Here is a 17,434-nt window from a genome sequence, read left to right on the forward strand (position 1 = left end):
CTAATTCTCAAGTAGTGTTAAAAACCACAACACTCTGGTTGACGACTATTGGTGTATCTTAAAAGCAAAGTGAGACGCCGAATTAACTAAAAACCCATCAAACGAGCCCAAAACTTTCGTAATTGCGGCCACGCAATGACGTAGCAACCGTTCTCGTTCTTTTCTTTCAAAATTCGCTTTCATTCAGCAGATCCCAGGATGCATATGGGCATTCACTTCTTGCTTTCCGAATGTTTACCTAGTCTCCAACCACACGATATCAAGCGGCCATCGCAGTCCAAAACACCACAAACATCAGCCATGTATAAGTCGCAGCTGATCACAACAAACGGCACGCTTGAGTGCTGGCATTAAACACACATCCGAACAAAACTCTACACCAACGACACGTCCCGGCCTTCCAAACATCAACGTTCTGTATTTCGTCTGCAAGTCACAACTGTATGGAGTGACAGGACTTTCACTTCACCCGCTGCACGAAACCACATCACTCACCCTATTTTGACTCATCTCTTGTTATTTGCGATGAATGTGTGGGACTCATCATTCATTTCATTACACATAGCAAATATATGGTAATAATCAGCCCTCGCTAAACCGGAAAAAGACGAACTTCCCTTACACGTACCTCCCGTTTAAGGTATTCGACTTCGACTTGTTCCGCAACTTGAAAGTGCTCGCGAGCAAAGGGCAGCTTTCACCGGAATCGTAAATAAGTTCACATTTCATTGTCCACCATTTTCAGTGATTTTTTTACTTTGGCATTTCTATACTACGTGGTCTTCGGGACGCCAGTTTGCTAATGCCTTCGCTTAAAGCCACTCCGCTCAGACAGAGCCGGACGCCACCAGCTCGGCTCGGCCTCAGAGGGGGTGAGCGGGGCACTCGGTTCAGTCCCTGCCCACAGACACGGATCCTGCCCAGCTGCGGCCCCCCATAACCGGACACCGCAGCAGGCGCCCCTCTCGAGGCGGCGCGCTGCTCCGCAGCTAAGCCAGCTCGGACCCCCCCCCCCCGTGGTGGGGGAGCAGTGGGCCGCCTCCGCTCTCCCCAGTCGCCGGCTCGACTAGCTTGGAGATCCGGCCACCACTGAATATGTGAATCGACCCCCCCCCCCCCGTGGTGGGGGAGCAGTACGCCGCCTCCGCTCTCCCCAGTCGCCGGCTCGCCCAGCTTGGAGATCCGGCCACCACTGACATGTGAATCGGACAGATGGATTTCATCCCTTAGAACCCTGTTTATCCGATGCGGTGCGAGACCGAGAGCCTGCACGCCCGCAGAAAGACCGAGGTGGGCTAGTCAGGTAATCAATAAGATAACGTTATTGCGTGATAGGTGTGCGTGAAATCCACACGAAGAAAACGACGAAAAGAGAAAAACAAAGAGCGAGAGCGTGCGCGCGCGCGCGAGTGAATGGGTGAGTGAGTAAATTGTGCGTGCGTGCGTGCGTGCGTGCGTATGTAGGTGCGAACGTGCGTGCGTGCGTGCGTCGGTGTGTGGGTGGGTGCCTGAAACCAACGAGCTGAAGAAGATGGTAATGGTAACAGGAGAAATGTGAAGGAAGATACAGAGAAAGTCAGACGCCGAGGGAGCGAAAAGAAGCCAATGTAAGCCGGCGAACACAACGGCGACCAGTGGTACCCCCCCCCCCCCCCCCCCCCCACACGAGTCATACGAGAGCGAGAGCAGTGCGCTATCTCACCATCAGCTTGTGCTTGTAGATGTATTTCGACTTGCCGTTGGTGTCCTTGACCTCCTTACTGAACAACAGATAAAAGTCGAAGAGGAAGAGGTGCCGGTCTCGACCCTTCCGGATCAGGCCCTTGCTATCCAACACCAGGAAGCAGTCCTGCAATATGACCTGCAACGAAGCCAGACAGTCATCAGCTTCCGCGCGGGGCACTCAGCGCGACACCCGCACCGAGCCGGGTGCCAGGTTGCCAATACCTGTCCGAATCAATTGGCGCGTCTCCCTGACAACCGGCGCGGCGCGAAAGCGAACCGCGCCAACAACCACTGCCACGGGGCGATGACACAGGAAGCGCGGGTCTCCGTGCGGATGACAGCCGGTCGCTCCTGCAATGCGGGCGCCGAAGCCCACGTGACGAATATGACGAGTCGGGCTTTGAGGCGCGGTCGCCTGTGCCTGACGCACGCCGCTCCACACGGCCACACAAAGGCCGGGCAGAGCGTGAGGCAGCCCAGGCCGGCACGACCGACACCGGCCGCCAGCCGCGAGCCTCGTCCCTCTGATCCCGTGCACTGACCTCGTGCTCGCTTCGTGCTCTGACCCGGCAAAACCTGTCCGTGCCATACCGTGGCCAGACATGGCCTCACCGTCTCCCTGCCACCCAGCCCACATCTCACTAGCGCCCACTATCAGCCGACACAAGGACACCGCTGCCCTATGCCCCACCAGGCAGGGCTTGGCACTGCCGAACAGTCGCGGAACGGCATCACCAATGCCGCGCCATCTCAATGTGACGGGACCACATACGAGCGGCACCACCGCATGTCCAGGCTGTCCTGTCATCTGCAGAAGCGTCATAGCTGTCACCGTCCTTCACAGACGTCGATCTCTTACGCCTCGGCGTCAGCTGCCGACCTTACACATCAACGTCAGCTGCCGACCTCACCCGAATTCGGGGCCAGCTGCCCGCCGACCTCACACTACCTCAAGGGCCAGCTGTCAACCTCACACTACCTCGGGGTCAGCTGCCGACCTGAAACGACCGTGGGGGTGAGCTGCTGACCTGGCACTACCTTGGGTCAGCTGCTGACCTGACACTACTTTGGGTCAGCTGCTGACCTGACACTACTTTGGGTCAGCTGCCAACCTGACAACCCCGGGGTCAGCTACCGACCTGACACGACCCCGGGGTCAGCTGATGATCCGACCTCGGGGTCAGCTCACCTCGCCCAGCGTGTCCACGTCGACGTCGCAATACTCAAGCATGGACAGGTGCATGGCGTCGTTGGCCTTCTTGGGGACGTTCATCATCACCTCCAGTCCGTCCTGCCAGCAGGAACAATGCACAACAATACACAGGAACATTACAATACGGCAGGAACAATACGGGTCGGGCTCTACCAACATCCCAGCACATCAACAGACAATTCGCTGCATTAGGTCTCCAAAAGTATGAGGCTTTAGTTTTAGCACACTTAATACTCAAGCACATTGTCTCGCTGCCCAACCGCCAGCGTTGTTTCCGTAGCGAATTGTGTCTGATTCGGACAATTATATGTTGCATGATAGTGTGACTCATATTGCACACAACTGGCGAAGACCAAGGCATTGGAGAACTGAATATCCACATCAATCAATGCAATCGCGTGATAAGTCAAGACCCATGCAGAACTATGACATATTTTGGTTAATCATTCCTTCCATGATATGCCCACCCACCATTCCACACACTTGCACTGGCGTGTGGGCATCACACCAGTAGCCTTTTTCATAAAGGCAGCTTCTTGTAAATTTGCATTGTAGTTTGTAAATTTGTAGGTGTATTTGTAAAAATGTGTTTCATGTTTCATAAAACAGAAACATACAAACAACAACTACAACTTACACATATACAAAACCACACACAAAAATTTAAAAAACATCTCGAGAATTTCTACAACCGTACTTTGGTATGTTTCATAAAGGCCGGCTGATTTTCCAGCCGTGGTGCATTTGTAAGATTAAAAACACAAATCATAGCTGCAAATCAACGATGGCCTACCCCATTGTAGAAAAGGTGATCGTAAGATTAAGGCAATGCCAGTAGCGAAACTGCATTGTGGACACGAGGCTCGCAGAGGAAGGAGGCTTGCAAGGATCTCCCGGGAAAAATAAGCAAGTTCTCAGGGGAAGTGGAAGGATAAACCAGCTCGCACAACGCAACGCTCAAAGGAAGTAGCCCAATAACCGTGTTGATGGACTATGACCCCGCGTATAGCCCGTGCAACCAAGCGTGCAGCAAATTTATTCCTTTGCGCTATTACCCATCACTATAAGTGACTTTGGCAGCCGCACCGATCCGATCGAAATCCTGCGTTGTCTTGGGCTCGCGCGTTGAGGGGTTGGAAAGGTACTGATACGAAGATGATATTTTCCGTGAGCAGGCCTACTGGCATCCAGGTCACTGCCAGGATGAAATGGCTAGGTATAGGTCTACATTGGTACCTAATGTTCAAAAAGAGCATGGCACATCATTCGTCGTGTCTAGGGCAGAACATATCGTAAACGATCATAAAACAGATACATCCATGTTCCTACCTTCAAATTTTCCGAATTCGGGTGGCGAGCTCGCGAGGGCCGCAAACACGCGGCAACCTCGACTCCCAGTGCCATTGCTACGTTATTGGTGCGTGATCACAACATTACTGCACATCAAGAACCATAAGAAATGTAACAATAAAACCATAAAACCATACTATAGAGCCATAAAAATGCAAAAATAAAGCCCAGTGGTCAAAAAGTCCCGAATCACAGTATCCAGCGTTCATAACACCTAGAAACCGCCCAAAACCCCTGCACAGAGGAGAATCAAAAAGTCCAGGCTCGCAGCGTCCAGTGTTTATAATGTCCAGTGTTCGTGAAGTCCCGTGTTCATACAGTCCTGCGTGCGTGATACCCACGGGTTGGGATACTGCCCCACTTCCTTGCCACCCTTCCCTAATGGTTCGAATACTGTCCGATAGACGCCTACCGGAGCCGATTTTGCCCGCCTCAGCCGACGAGTGAAGTCATGCGGTAGAGTGCTGCACAATTAAACTACTGGGTATGGATATGGGCAACATTTTGTTTGAGCGCACCAACTTTACCACGTCAGCACGCCCTAGGCATCAGGCGCACTAAATAATTCAAAACCTTGATCTCTGGCTAGGGGCATCGGAAATACCTGGTTACTCGGCAGTAGTTGCGCGGTAATCAAGGAAAGGTGGGCTATGGATAAAATTATCCGCGGTATTTGGTTTCCTTATTTACTGTATGCGTTGATGTTTCTCATTTTTTAAAGGAATTGATGAATGATGTGCAAGGCGGACTGATTGTGTACGTACGTGTGTGTACTGACTGAAGTGTACGTCACTGAGCTTCTTTGAGATATACAAGCTGAATGAATTGGGAGAATCTTGACCTTGTATTCGCCATCTACTTCATCAATCTTGACGCGCTTTCTTCCTTTTACGCTTCAGAACCTCCGAAGTATAGAATTTGGGGTCCAGCAACACCAGTCTGGAGTTTATCGGGACGGGTGCAGTTCGCACCGCAGAGGGGCGACGGTGGCATGGTTGTTGGTGGTTAGGGTGCTCATCTCTGGACTTTTGTGTCCTGGGATGGAGTCCTGGCCACACGACTATGGCATCCTGCGTACCTAATGACTGCTACGTACGTAATAGAGGCATTCCACCTGGAAATAGCCATAGCAGCGGGTGATACGTCAAGCCCCAATCGGTGTTACAGCCCGTCCCGACAAACAAACCGCCGCCCGTCAAATTTGCAGACAATGCTTCCGCTCAATCACTGTATGTATGTAATGTGCAATCGGTTGAACGCGGGCCTCGGAAAAACGAATTCATCGGCGTAATCGGCATAGCCCCACATTCGGTGATTAAGATTTAGGTCCCCGTCAACGGCGTACTGTAATACCGAGACTAATAATGACGGCACCTGAGCAATCGAAACTGCCGTGGCAGGCCAACAAAGAGGCTCCAGTGGACAGTGAATGGTCCTCATAACAAACGAGAGGAACCTTACACCAATATGATGAGACCCTTGAACGATCGGGAGCACCCCGGCAGACTAACATACGGGGTCCGGTCGGAGTACAGGGTCCCCTGAACAAAGGGCAATAACCGAAGATCAGTGTACATGAATTAACGCCCCTGTGCGATCAGGAGCGCCCGGGCTGGTAAACAGAGAGAGCTCTGACAAGTGAAGGGTCCTCAACAAGTAAGCTCAAAAAGGGAAAAAGTCAAATCAAAATAAAAAAGAGTCAATCAATACAAAAGAAGAAAGGTCAATGAAGAGGGCCACTGAGCATGAAGCACCTCGGAGCGTTACCTTATGTGGGGCCCCGCAACAGCACAGGGTCCTCCATGCATGTGGAAACAAACCGATACCAATATGACGGGCCCGTGACCAACCAAGTGTACCTCGGCATTTGGGGCCCAGGCAGCAGCGGGGGGAGGGGGGAGGGGAGCCGGCTTAACCCGCCGGCGCAGCGGTGCCCGCCGACCCCGCGCCGCCCGCTATGTCTCCGGCCGCGCCGCCGCCCGGCGTGTCCGCGCCCAGTCCGCCGGTGAGCCCCGGTGCGCGGTCGCGCCCAGGCCGGACACGGCCGCCAGGCGTATAGGCAATTTACAGTAACCATGATTGACTGCGCATCAAGTGATCATCAGTGGAATGTCAGGCTGACTGTGCCATCTGTTGACAAAAAAGGGAAATAGCGGCAGGACTCAAAGATGCTTCTGTAGTGTTATCTAGCGGCAGGAATCCAAACTAGCCTGGTTGCCATGGATACTGGACGTTTTGAACACGGCTTTACGACTCTGGGCTTTGCGACTCTGGACGTTGCGTCCCTAGACCTTATAAACGCCCCCAATGGGAACGGAATTGGACGTTTTCTGGACTTTACGAACGCTGGATGCCCCGATCCTGGACGGTAGCAATACTGGACGCTGCGATCCTGGATGTTTTGATGGCTCCCCTATCAAATTGCAGGCATGCGAAGACATTCACCTTGACGCCAATCAATCCCATGTCTATTAGTAGAATATAGGTGTCTGTCATGGTAAAAGAACACTAGTATTATGCTGGTTCACTGAGTCACTGTTACCCTGGTTGCCATGGCAGTGCCAATGTTCTGTTCGTTTACTTCTGCTTAAAACTGTAAGACGCAAGGTGAATACAGCGACAAATGTACTTGATTGCTGGTACTGGAGAACCTAACGTTCTTTTCCTTGACACTTCCTATACCTTTCTTTTGTTTTTGTTTACAAACCGCAGTATTTATAATAATTCATAGGATAATTTATTTTTTCTGCGCTCTTCGGACACTGGCAGTGTCAGCTGGCGAGTGAAACAATGGAGTGAGGGGAGGGGGGGGGGGGCATCACTGGGTTTCCTATTGGTGGAATCCTGTGCGACTCAACACAGAGCAACGACGTTACTGGTGCCCTAATGTGTCATTGGCCCCCGCCGCTGCTGGCTCCATCGCCGCGACGTGGCGGAAACGTAGGGTAGGTGCAGCATTCAAAGTGATTGGAGGCAAGGCAATTAAAAGACATTCAAAGTTTGATTAGAAACATCTAGCAAAGTCGTACTGGTTCGGTTAGTGTTTCAATTATTCTGCAAGCGGGGGCGTGAACTTTTCTAAATGATTGGAGATAAGCCCAGAATCCAGGTGAAATACATATTTTGTGATAGGGTACGCCTTTCCCGCCCCCCCCCCCTCCCCACACCCAACAAATTATTCAGCGACATGACGTCCTTGTGAGGAACTGTGCACCTAACCTCGCCCTAAACACATTTCCCACTTGCTCTTAGGCCACTTGATTTTGATGTACGGTAGTTTTTCAAGTTGGTGGCACGGAACAGTCCTTTACTTTATTAGCACGGTCGTCAATCGCAGGCAACGCCTGAAGAAGGTCCCTGTGTAATTTATATTTTCCTAATATTTTGTAGCACTGGGGTCAGAAGATTTGTGGGGGGGGGCAACCAAATATGGTGGACGGGTGTCACACGAGGGCCCTCACAAATGGAACAAACCGACCACTGCCTGCAAGGTCGTAGCCTTTAAACCCTGCTGTCGCTGCTGTTTGATTTTTATGCAGGGGCACAGTCAATGGGCGCCCCATTCGGTCCAAAGGTCTTCATTTTTACCAAAGCGCTCCGAAAAGTAACTTAAAAATTGGCGGGATGCGTTCTCACCGAGGTCTGCCCCCCCCCCCTTGCTAAGAAAATATTGGTTGCGCCCCTGCTGTTGGTACGAACTAATGGCAAGTGGGCGCGGAGGCTTGCTAAGCACAGATGACAAAGAGTCACTGTGTCTTATGATCGGGCTACAGTGCCTGACAAGGGATCCCGTGTCAGGGAAGGAATCCCAGTCGGCAACGGGCCCGTTTGCTAGAAAGGGGCAGTGACGGGACCTGGAATGTCAGCGAGCCTCTTCCATTGTTCGGGGCCCGTGACAATAAAGGGAGATGGGAAATAGGGCAATAAAAGGGTCCGCATTGATAGGGACAATGGAACAGTAATGTGTCGGACAGCGGGCCCAATAATAAACAAACTGCCTTGCTCCGTTTTGTCCAGGGGCCTGATTTTCTTAACAGTGATCCCAGTGTTATTTCGTAGATCCCTTGTACCTGTAAGTCGGACGTGGCCTCGGGCTCCGTCACCGGCCTGGCGGCGCGGCGCGGCTGGCGTTGTAACCGTGCCTCCGCAGCCGCTTGGCCGCATGAGACGTTGAAAAGACGCAACTCAGGCCAACATGTGCCACAGAAGAACGCCCATCAGTGACTTTGCTCGCACATCGGTCGACCACCAGCAGTGAGCACGGGGCGGCACGCAGGGCCTGCTCGTTCGCCACGGCTGTCCCGCCGCCAACAGCCGACAGCCGCATTCAAGTCCAAGCGTTCAAGCCAGCCCGGCTCACAAAGACGGCGGTCGGCTCCAGAACCGAGCCTTCCCAACGCCCGGTGAGCTGACGCGTACGCCGACCAAGCGGACCTTAAGGGCAAGGTCGCCCCATGACCAGGACTCACACGGTCCCCGCCAGGCGACCGCAGCTGAGGTCTGTGCCAGATACATGCTGCATCTGAGGAATGCCGCCATGCCGCAGTCATCCCCCCTCCCCCGGTCCTTCCGACCGTCCTCCAATGTCCCGTGTCCGCCGCCGCAAGACGACTGCGAAGTCTCTGCGACCTGGTGTTCCCCGCCTCCCCCACAGCCGGAAGTTACCCGCCTCCCCGCAGCCAGAAGTCCTCCACGGCCTGACGTCCCCGCCTTCCACAGCCGGGAGTCGGCCGCGGCCTGACCTCCCCCGCAGCCGGGAGCTCCCCACGACCCGACGCACCCGCTGGCTGTCCGACAAAGGGCCGCTGGCGCCGGCCACGGCAGCAGCGTCGCCGCCAGGCGGGGCGCCCGCACCCACCTTTATCTCTCCGTGTCCGTCGCAGCAGGACAGCAGGTCCTTGAGCAGCAGCTGATACTTGGTGATGCGCTGCACGGGCTTGATCAGGTAGGCGGCGATGGGGTGCTCGACGCCGTGCAGCCGCTGCACCTCCTCGAAGAACGTGCCGGCGTGCTGCACCAGCAGCGCGTTGCTGTTCGGCTTGTCACGACAGTACTGCACGTACATGTCGAATTTTTGCGACTGTAACAGGAAAATGTGGAGTCAGAACGACAGAGACTATGTGGGGGGGGGGGGGGGGGATTAAAAGTACACACGTGATTAAGAGAGCTCACGCTTAGTGACATATGTCATTTGCTCACAAAACGTCAAGGTCAGTGTCAAAAAGATGATCACGATGGTGAATAAGCGGATGGATCGATTTTCGCGTTGTTTTAAATGGTTCAGTCCTGCCGACTGCGCAACCTGATATCCCTCCCCCCGCCTCCCCCCCCCCCCCCCAGTCACGTGGTTGTACGTTTGCGTGTCAAACTGATAAACGGCTTCCGCTGCCCCGCCGCCCGCCGCCGCAACAGACCTGAGGCCCGCCGCCCGCCGCTGCAGCAGACCTAAACCCACCGCCCGCAGCTGCAGCAGACCTGAGGCCAGCCGCCCGCCGCCGCGGGCCCGGGCCCGGGCCCGGGCCCACCAGGGCATGGGCAACATGCGCTACGATGCATTTCAAGCCATGATTCAGTCATTGTTCCGGATAGTTGCTTGGAACTTGGTACAGGCATCCTTCATAGTCGTATATAGAACAACTTCTTTCATCGCTTCACAATTTTGAGTCTGAAGCCAAAAAATGCTATGTACTTTTTATCAACACTCTTGTTCCTTGACATGCCACTAGCTCAATACGCAATATATAAAGCAACACAACAAGGCCCATGAATTATGGACAAATTGACTCACACTAAAATCAGCAAATATGAAGCCACTCTAACGTCTGTTACGCTTCATCTGCCACGGGCCCATGCTTGCTATTTTGGCACAAAGCATATAATTCATCAAATGACAGCTACTAAAAATTTCGCAGCGACATCTCAAGGCGCTTTTGAATTATCGTAAATATTGGACGGGGGACGGGCGATTTGACAACCGGCCGATGACGAGTTGAGAGAGGAAGCGTGCGAATAAATAATGAGGTGAGTTCATACCAACTTTGGGAGCCGATGCGCAACTTCATTAGCAGGTGTCCAACTTTTCAGAATATTACACGCAGCCTGTAGCCCACCAAGTGGGGAGGCGATGGTACCCAATACCCTTCATCGAGAGAACGACCACTTCTCGTCTGCGCCGGAACACGCAGACTCCGGTCAGAAGGCATCACGTGACGCCTGCCGGTCCCAGACTCCGGTCAGAAGGCATCACGTGACGCCTGCCGGTCCCAGACTCCGGTCAGAAGGCATCACGTGACGCCTGCTGGTCCCAGACTCCGGTCAGAAGGCATCACGTGACGCCTGCCGGTCCCAGACTCCGGTCAGAAGGCATCACGTGACGCCTGCCGGTCCCAGACTCCGGTCAGAAGGCATCACGTGACGCCTGCCGGTCCCAGACTCCGGTCAGAAGGCATCACGTGACGCCTGCCGGTCCCAGACACCGGGCGGAAAGGGCCAACGCTCTCGCTCATACCACCACACCCGTCAATGGCTCCAAATGGACCCGAATCCTGCGAGATCGAGCTGAAATCCCAGGCGCCGGCAAGGCATAACGTAAGCCGTCGCCGTCCGCACAACAACTTCTGACGACCACAAATGCACGTCGTCGCATCGATGTCTGGTGGAGCCTGACACGTCTCGACTTATGACGCAACGTCATGCGCATCTTGGACCGAGCGCCATGGCGACGACGGTACATCAACACAGCGTCAAGTAGCCGCAGCAGCCAAAGCGTTCTTAAAAATCTGCATTATCTTACAACCGACCGTCAAATGTAAACTTCTCACGGAGCTATTTACGGCGAAGGCTTTGTCACACATCGCGGCTCTTGACAAAGGCTCTCGCACCGATGTCCAGGACGGAGATCCACACAGAGCCTTCCGACGGAGCTTTTTACGTCAAAGCCTTTGACAGGGGCCTCCACCATCAATGCTGTTGATTTAATATAGCATGCCCAAAATTTCGACAAAGCGTCATGCACCCACGTCTCTGGGCAGGCTGGGATGAAAGTGACGGCACAGGGCAACGCCAAGAAACAACAGCTACACAATCAATTGGGCGCGCAGGCGACGGTGACGGCGGCGACAGCGGGCGAGCCCGATCAGGTCACGCTCCGAGCCGGCTCTGACACCGTCGGCCTGGCGGAGCGGCGCCAGCTGCCTCCGGCACCGGCCAGACCCGCCCGGCGGAGCCGAGGGCGGCCGAGCGCCAGGCGCCATCCCACGGCCGGCCGGATGCCGAGCACTCCCACGCGATACCGGCGGGGGCAATCAACGCCCGACACAGCACAGCCGGGCGGCCGCTGTGGCCTAGTCCAGGTCAGACTAGCACACACCGGGCCGCCAGTGGCACGGCCGAACGCCAGTCGCCGGCGCCGGGCCGCACAGCAAAGGACGGCGTCGCTTGGCACCGGCCGACCGTCCGGCCCGTGGACGGCGGCTGGCCCGCCGGGTCGTGGCCTCAGGGGTCTCGGCTCCCCGGCCGGCACTGCGCGGGTGTGGGTCGCGCCCGCCCGCGAGCGCGGATGGCCGTGTCGACGCCGGCGGTCGATAGGACGTCAGGTGTTCAATCGACACTCGTTCGCCAGAGGCCTCGGCTCGATCCAGGCCCGGGCGAGTGGGCGCCAAACTGCGGCCGCACACTCTAGCGAGGAAGCTATTAAATACGCGCAACAGACACATTTTCACGTCTATCGATCACGTTTTTTATTGGTACGTGATGGCTGACTGTTATTAAATGATAATCAAATCGAACGCATAGCCATGTGCCTGATATGCGCATCATAAAATTTGTACGTCATTTTTCAGATACTCCGATCAAATAAAGTGAGATCAAAACTTAATTGAATGGACGCCAACTGCGCTACCTGCAACATATTTAATGCAACATATCGAGGCGGACATGCCGCAGTTCACCATTAACATCTGACGTTATCAACTTCACAGTATGCAGGCCGCTTATGGATATTGGAGACGTCCGCAAGAAAGATAGCAACAATATTACGCTGCTCATTAACGCCATTTCAACGAGGGTTCAAACCAAGGTCTGGTTTCGTTACATAGTTCCGGCGAGGTAACGTAAGCAGTGCCCGGCAAGAACCTACGGTTGTTACACTGTGTTTAAAAGCACAGCGTGACAAAAGCTCGTGACTAACTGTGACAAACTGTGGACTGGAAAAAACTGTGTGACCAAACTATGACAAACTGTGGACATTTACACGGAGACCAATTACGACCACACAAAATTTACTCCCTGTTAACTCCCGTTGGCCACTGGATGAGCGAAGTTCCAGTGACTTACCCAGGTGACAAAGCAGTGGCCAACATCCTCCGGATTGCTTGTGTACTTCTCCAGCTGCTGCAGGAACGTGTTGCGGTGGAACTCCAGCACCTCCTCCATGTTGCTGAATATCACGTCCGTCTTGTCGCGGATGCCTGCACCACAGCAAGGTCCTTCTCGTTATCAGCACTAACGATAACTGTCAGGTTAAAAAGGCACCGCCAACCGCTCACGTTATCAGGGCCGTTCGCCGCCGGACACCGGCGCCAGTGACAGGCCTCCACGGCGCGAGGGGTCATCAGGGCCCCTCGCCGCCGGACACCGGCGCCAGTGACAGGCCTCCATGGCGCGAGGGGTCATCAGGGCCGCTCGCCGCTGGACACCGGCGCCAGTGACAGACTCCCACGGCGCGACGAGTCGTTATCGCAGGCCAAAATGTACCCATGCCAATTACGCCGGAGAGTTTCAGATCTTTGGGACGCTCATCAATGGAAGTTGGCTTGGAGAGTTTTGAAGAAAAGAAACGTAACAACTTCTTTTCCCGGTTCCTGGATGAAAATCTTCGTGCGAAAATTGTCCTGTCTGAAATTAATCATAAGATTTGAACACATAAGTCGCTTTGATGAAGGCTGACGAAAAAGGAATTGATAAAATGTGGCATCATTGAAAATATATCATGCAAGCACTAACAAAGTTAGCCGCATAATTTTGGTCAGGAATTTACAGCCGTTGCAACCGGGTACACCGCGCTGCCAATGAGCTGAAGTCCAAGGGCGCGTCAACTACAAACCATCTACGCTGATCATGAGGCCAATAAAAGGCCATATCGATTCTGCATTGTCCATACGCCTAACAGCATCTCACGGGACTTCTTCCTTGCTACTAATAGCATTCACATGAGTTCAAGGAGACGATGAGATCACATGGCCATGGACGGAATTTATGGAGTACCGTCATAGGATGGCCTCAAGAAATCTTAGCTTGACCTGAAAATAAATATCGGGATAATGCATCGATGCAATTAACACCAAATTGGACACAGTAGAAAATATCTAATGAATTTCAAACAGCTATACAATTGCAGCAAATGTCCGACGTGTTGCACCACCAGAGCACACCCGAGACCGTCGCGAAAACAGGCCGAACCAACGTCACACTCCCGTAGAAAGCCCCCAGCCGCCAAAGATAAAGCAGAAAGGTTCACAAAGGCTCCCTTACAACAAAACACTGAAAACGGCTGGGGAGAAAGTACTCGTAATGCTTCGGGTCTCTGTTCTCCCTCGGGTGCCGAAATTATCCAATTGAAGTAAAGGCTTCCATTAGCAAAATTAACTGCATGACGTAGCAAGCACGGGGCGTCGATTCTCTCACGGCCGCGCAGTACGGTCACAGTGCGAGGTCGCGCACATTTTCGCCATCGGGTTCTGCCAGACGTGATCGGCAGGCCACGGAAAGACAGCATTGACGTAATGCGGCACTGAATCTGTGACTTTGCTCTACTTTGCTCAGAGTCACAAAGATCATTACCTAAATCTGCACCTAGCAAGGACAGATTTAGTCAGACAAAAAAAAGCAAAACCTCAGGACAAGTGGTTTCACCACCCAGTCTGCCATCCTTCCGTTTCTGTTCGAACCCTACAAAAGGCACACTACTTTCCTCTGGTCGGGCAGGCACACAACGCGCCAACGGTCGGGGCACCCACCGATTGGCACCTTCCTGTTGGTGCGCGCCTCCCCCAGGAAGGTGTCCACGCAGATCTCCAGGTCCTTGACATAGGCCCGCTCCGTCGCCAGCAGCTCGCTCATGATGAAGCTGGCGGCACAAGCGGGGTGTCGCTCGGTGCGACGGTGTCGCCGCGCGCCACACGGCCCGCCGGAGACGACGCCGTAGCGCCGCCGCCGGCCGCTCACGCGGCACGCATGTCCACGAGCAGTGCCAGCACGACGGAGCCTGCTGCGGCACACCCCGGCACGGCCGTCCGGGCACGGCTAGTCCAGCCCGAGCCGGCTCGTGCACCCGACAGCTACGACCATCCGGTGTCGTTTGCATGGCGCGCGGGGCGGAAAACACCCGGTCTTACGCTATCTGCACGTTGATGGCCACTTTTCCGAGGCTGGGGCCGCGAACGGCGACATCGGCACGTGAGCACGTCACCCGTCACGCACCGACCGGCTGCGTCCGCGCTCAACGACGGCAGCCGTCATCACTACCACCACTAGCACGCACCATCGCTACCAATGGCTTTTACGCACGGGACGTATAGCGTTAGGCGGCCCCGTTGTCACAGCACGTGACGCTCTCCGCCCCAGAACTGCATCCTACCGCCGCGGCCGTCCGCAACGGAACGACACTCACTCGCGGCGCCGCGCCGAGCGACGCTTCTCCTCGTCCAGCTTGCACTCGGGCTCCTTGAGCTGCAGGTCGTTGACCTTGGCCTCGAGGCTGGGGTCGGAGAGGCGGTCGCGAGAGACGGTCTCGGCCTCCTCCGGCTCGGGGCCCGGCTCGGGCTTGGGCCGTCGGCCGCCCGCTGCCTGCAGGCCCAGCTGCACCTCCAGCTGCCGCCTGGCCGACACGCCGAGAACGAGCTGTTAGTGCGGCCGGGTGCGCCGCGAGACGGCCGGCACAGCGACACCCCGCTGCATTCCCCTCGGACGTTGCGTTGACACCCAGGCCAACCATCTGCAGACGGACTATAGCAGGGAGTTGTGCGGCATCGCTGGTGCTCACCTGTACATGTCCATGCGGTGCGAGAAGTCCTTGTAGGCCATGTCCAGGGTGGCCACCCACTGTTTGATTTGGGCGGCGTGCGCGTGGCCCTTCTCCATGATGTTGTCCGCCAGCTGGATGAGCAGCTTGACACGATCCCTCGTTTCCTGGCGGGGCGAGGCGACGCCGCGGAGTACGGTCAGCGGTGCCAGAGTGCTTTACACCGAAGCCCGCAAGCGAGGGGCAACCTTCGCTTACTCTCTCCGTCCATTACAATGCAAAAGGCGCAGCACCGTTGACATCGCCTTGTCAGCGCGCATACTGCATCACGCTCACTATGAGCCAATGACACCAGACCAGAACATAAACACTTTTAAACGATGTTGGTAATACGCATCACTCACATTTGAAGAATGTTGGTAACACGCACAACACATCACATTTGAAGAATGTTGGTAATGCGTATCCCACATGACATTTGAAGGATGCTGGTAATACGCATCACACATGACATACACCAATACAAACTGACCTTTGCAGTCGACTTGAACTCAGTGTGTTCGAGCAGCAGTTTTTCAGTCTCCTCTATGCTGTCTCCCACAGCGGTGTGCGTGGACAGATAGTGATCACCTGCAACAGGCACCAGCCTTGGAGACTCACGGCACACGCCTGGGGACACGACTGAAGACGGCACAGGACTGCGCTCCTCCACCGCGCAGAACCCGCCGCGCCGCGCTGACCAGGGACTGTATGACTGTGCAGTCGGTGAAAAGCAGCGGCCAACCAAGACCCGTAACGCGCAACTACCGACCCACATGTTTAAGAACGGTTGCGCAAATTCGTCTTTTTCGACTCCACGCGTCGTTTGCGTCACATACTTTTCGAGTCAGTTTTCCACAGAACCGTCTCCAACACAGCATGCGATGCGATCGAGCGGGATATGCATGCAGACCCCTGCCGTGAGTATGCATGGCCGGCTTGTGAGGCCCTGACCCAGACTGCGGCGATGTACGCCCAGCAGCGACTGACCCGTGTCCTTGATCCAGTCGAGTGCCTGGCGCGCCGACCTCTCCACCAGCACGTACTGCTGACACCAGTCCAGCCGCCGCTTCCGCACGTTCCAGAAGTCCATGACGCGGTTCTCCAGACACAGCAGGTTCTCCAGCATTTCTGCGCACAGAAACAGCGGAGATTGAACGTCAGGATTACCATCATCTCACCGACTAATTAGCACCGAGAGGATCGGCTCCCGTCTGACCGTTCCCACTCCAGAATGTGATAACTCCCATGCACGCCACGAAATGACACAAAAACACACCCCACGCACTCATGCTGTAACAATGTAAACCATGTATAATTCGCCCACGACGCCAGGCTTTCAGACGCCCTGACGTAAGTGAGTCCGCGAAGCCATTGCATTTAACATCAGCTGACACTCCACATAAATACGTGACTATAACGTATCATTAGTCTGGGAGATGCAACAATACGCCAAAAAACAACGAAAGTGATAAGGGATAAAACAAAAAACAAACGCATGCATACATAAACAGCACAAGATAACCATATTGCACAAAGTGACTTGGCGCTGCGCTTAAAACCTGTCGGATCCAGCCGTCTAGCATCCACCGGCAACTTGTTCATAGGTCAGGCCACTCGGTACACTAAGGACAGCTGTCCTACCGCTGTGCGCACCGCCGTCGGGGGGGGGGGGGGGGACAGGTTTGGGTCCATGCAGGTAGAGGGGTCTTTGGCTCGGACGTCAGGGTATGCTTGCAACGAACATGGGAAATCTGCAGGTTCACCTCGCTCACAGGTCTAGCGCGCAGCAATTCCATGATCGTTCAGTTGCGGTTTACATGATGTCTAAGACTGAATCTGAATATTTTAATTGCAAGCATTTTTGATAATCTCAGGTGTTCAAGTGTTTATCAGTTGAGCTCTAATCCCACCACCACAGTGCGGTCAATTGTTAAGTCCGGGTCGACCGTAAAAGTTTTCGGCGAAAGCTCAACGTGCTGCAACGCCCAGCCCGGCCCGCCATACCCTCGTCGTCACCTGGCCTTTAGCGCTGCCACTGCCACCGGCCGCACACCATCCCAGTCACGCGCAAATAGCGAGGGCCT

At 54.7% G+C, this 17,434-nt stretch overlaps 1 protein-coding gene across 1 annotated transcript in view; it reads right to left on the bottom strand.

Annotated features, from left to right (window-relative positions):
* trio (trio Rho guanine nucleotide exchange factor) overlaps positions 1-17,434 on the bottom strand; it is a 147,734-nt gene that overhangs the window by 72,569 nt on the left and 57,731 nt on the right. Inside the window, exons 24-32 of the mRNA XM_037211990.1 lie at positions 16,338-16,478; positions 15,841-15,938; positions 15,330-15,475; positions 14,958-15,164; positions 14,305-14,414; positions 12,623-12,756; positions 9,147-9,368; positions 2,915-3,016; positions 1,703-1,861 (exon numbers count right to left, since the gene is read on the bottom strand). Of these exons, the coding sequence (XP_037067885.1) occupies positions 1,703-1,861; positions 2,915-3,016; positions 9,147-9,368; positions 12,623-12,756; positions 14,305-14,414; positions 14,958-15,164; positions 15,330-15,475; positions 15,841-15,938; positions 16,338-16,478 (1,319 nt within the window). The remainder of the gene's footprint in view (positions 1-1,702; positions 1,862-2,914; positions 3,017-9,146; positions 9,369-12,622; positions 12,757-14,304; positions 14,415-14,957; positions 15,165-15,329; positions 15,476-15,840; positions 15,939-16,337; positions 16,479-17,434) is intronic.

This window comes from Pollicipes pollicipes, unplaced genomic scaffold, assembly GCF_011947565.3.
Source record: "Pollicipes pollicipes isolate AB1234 unplaced genomic scaffold, Ppol_2.1 Scaffold_3087;HRSCAF=3621_pilon_pilon_pilon, whole genome shotgun sequence".
Lineage (NCBI taxonomy): Eukaryota > Metazoa > Arthropoda > Thecostraca > Pollicipedomorpha > Pollicipedidae > Pollicipes > Pollicipes pollicipes.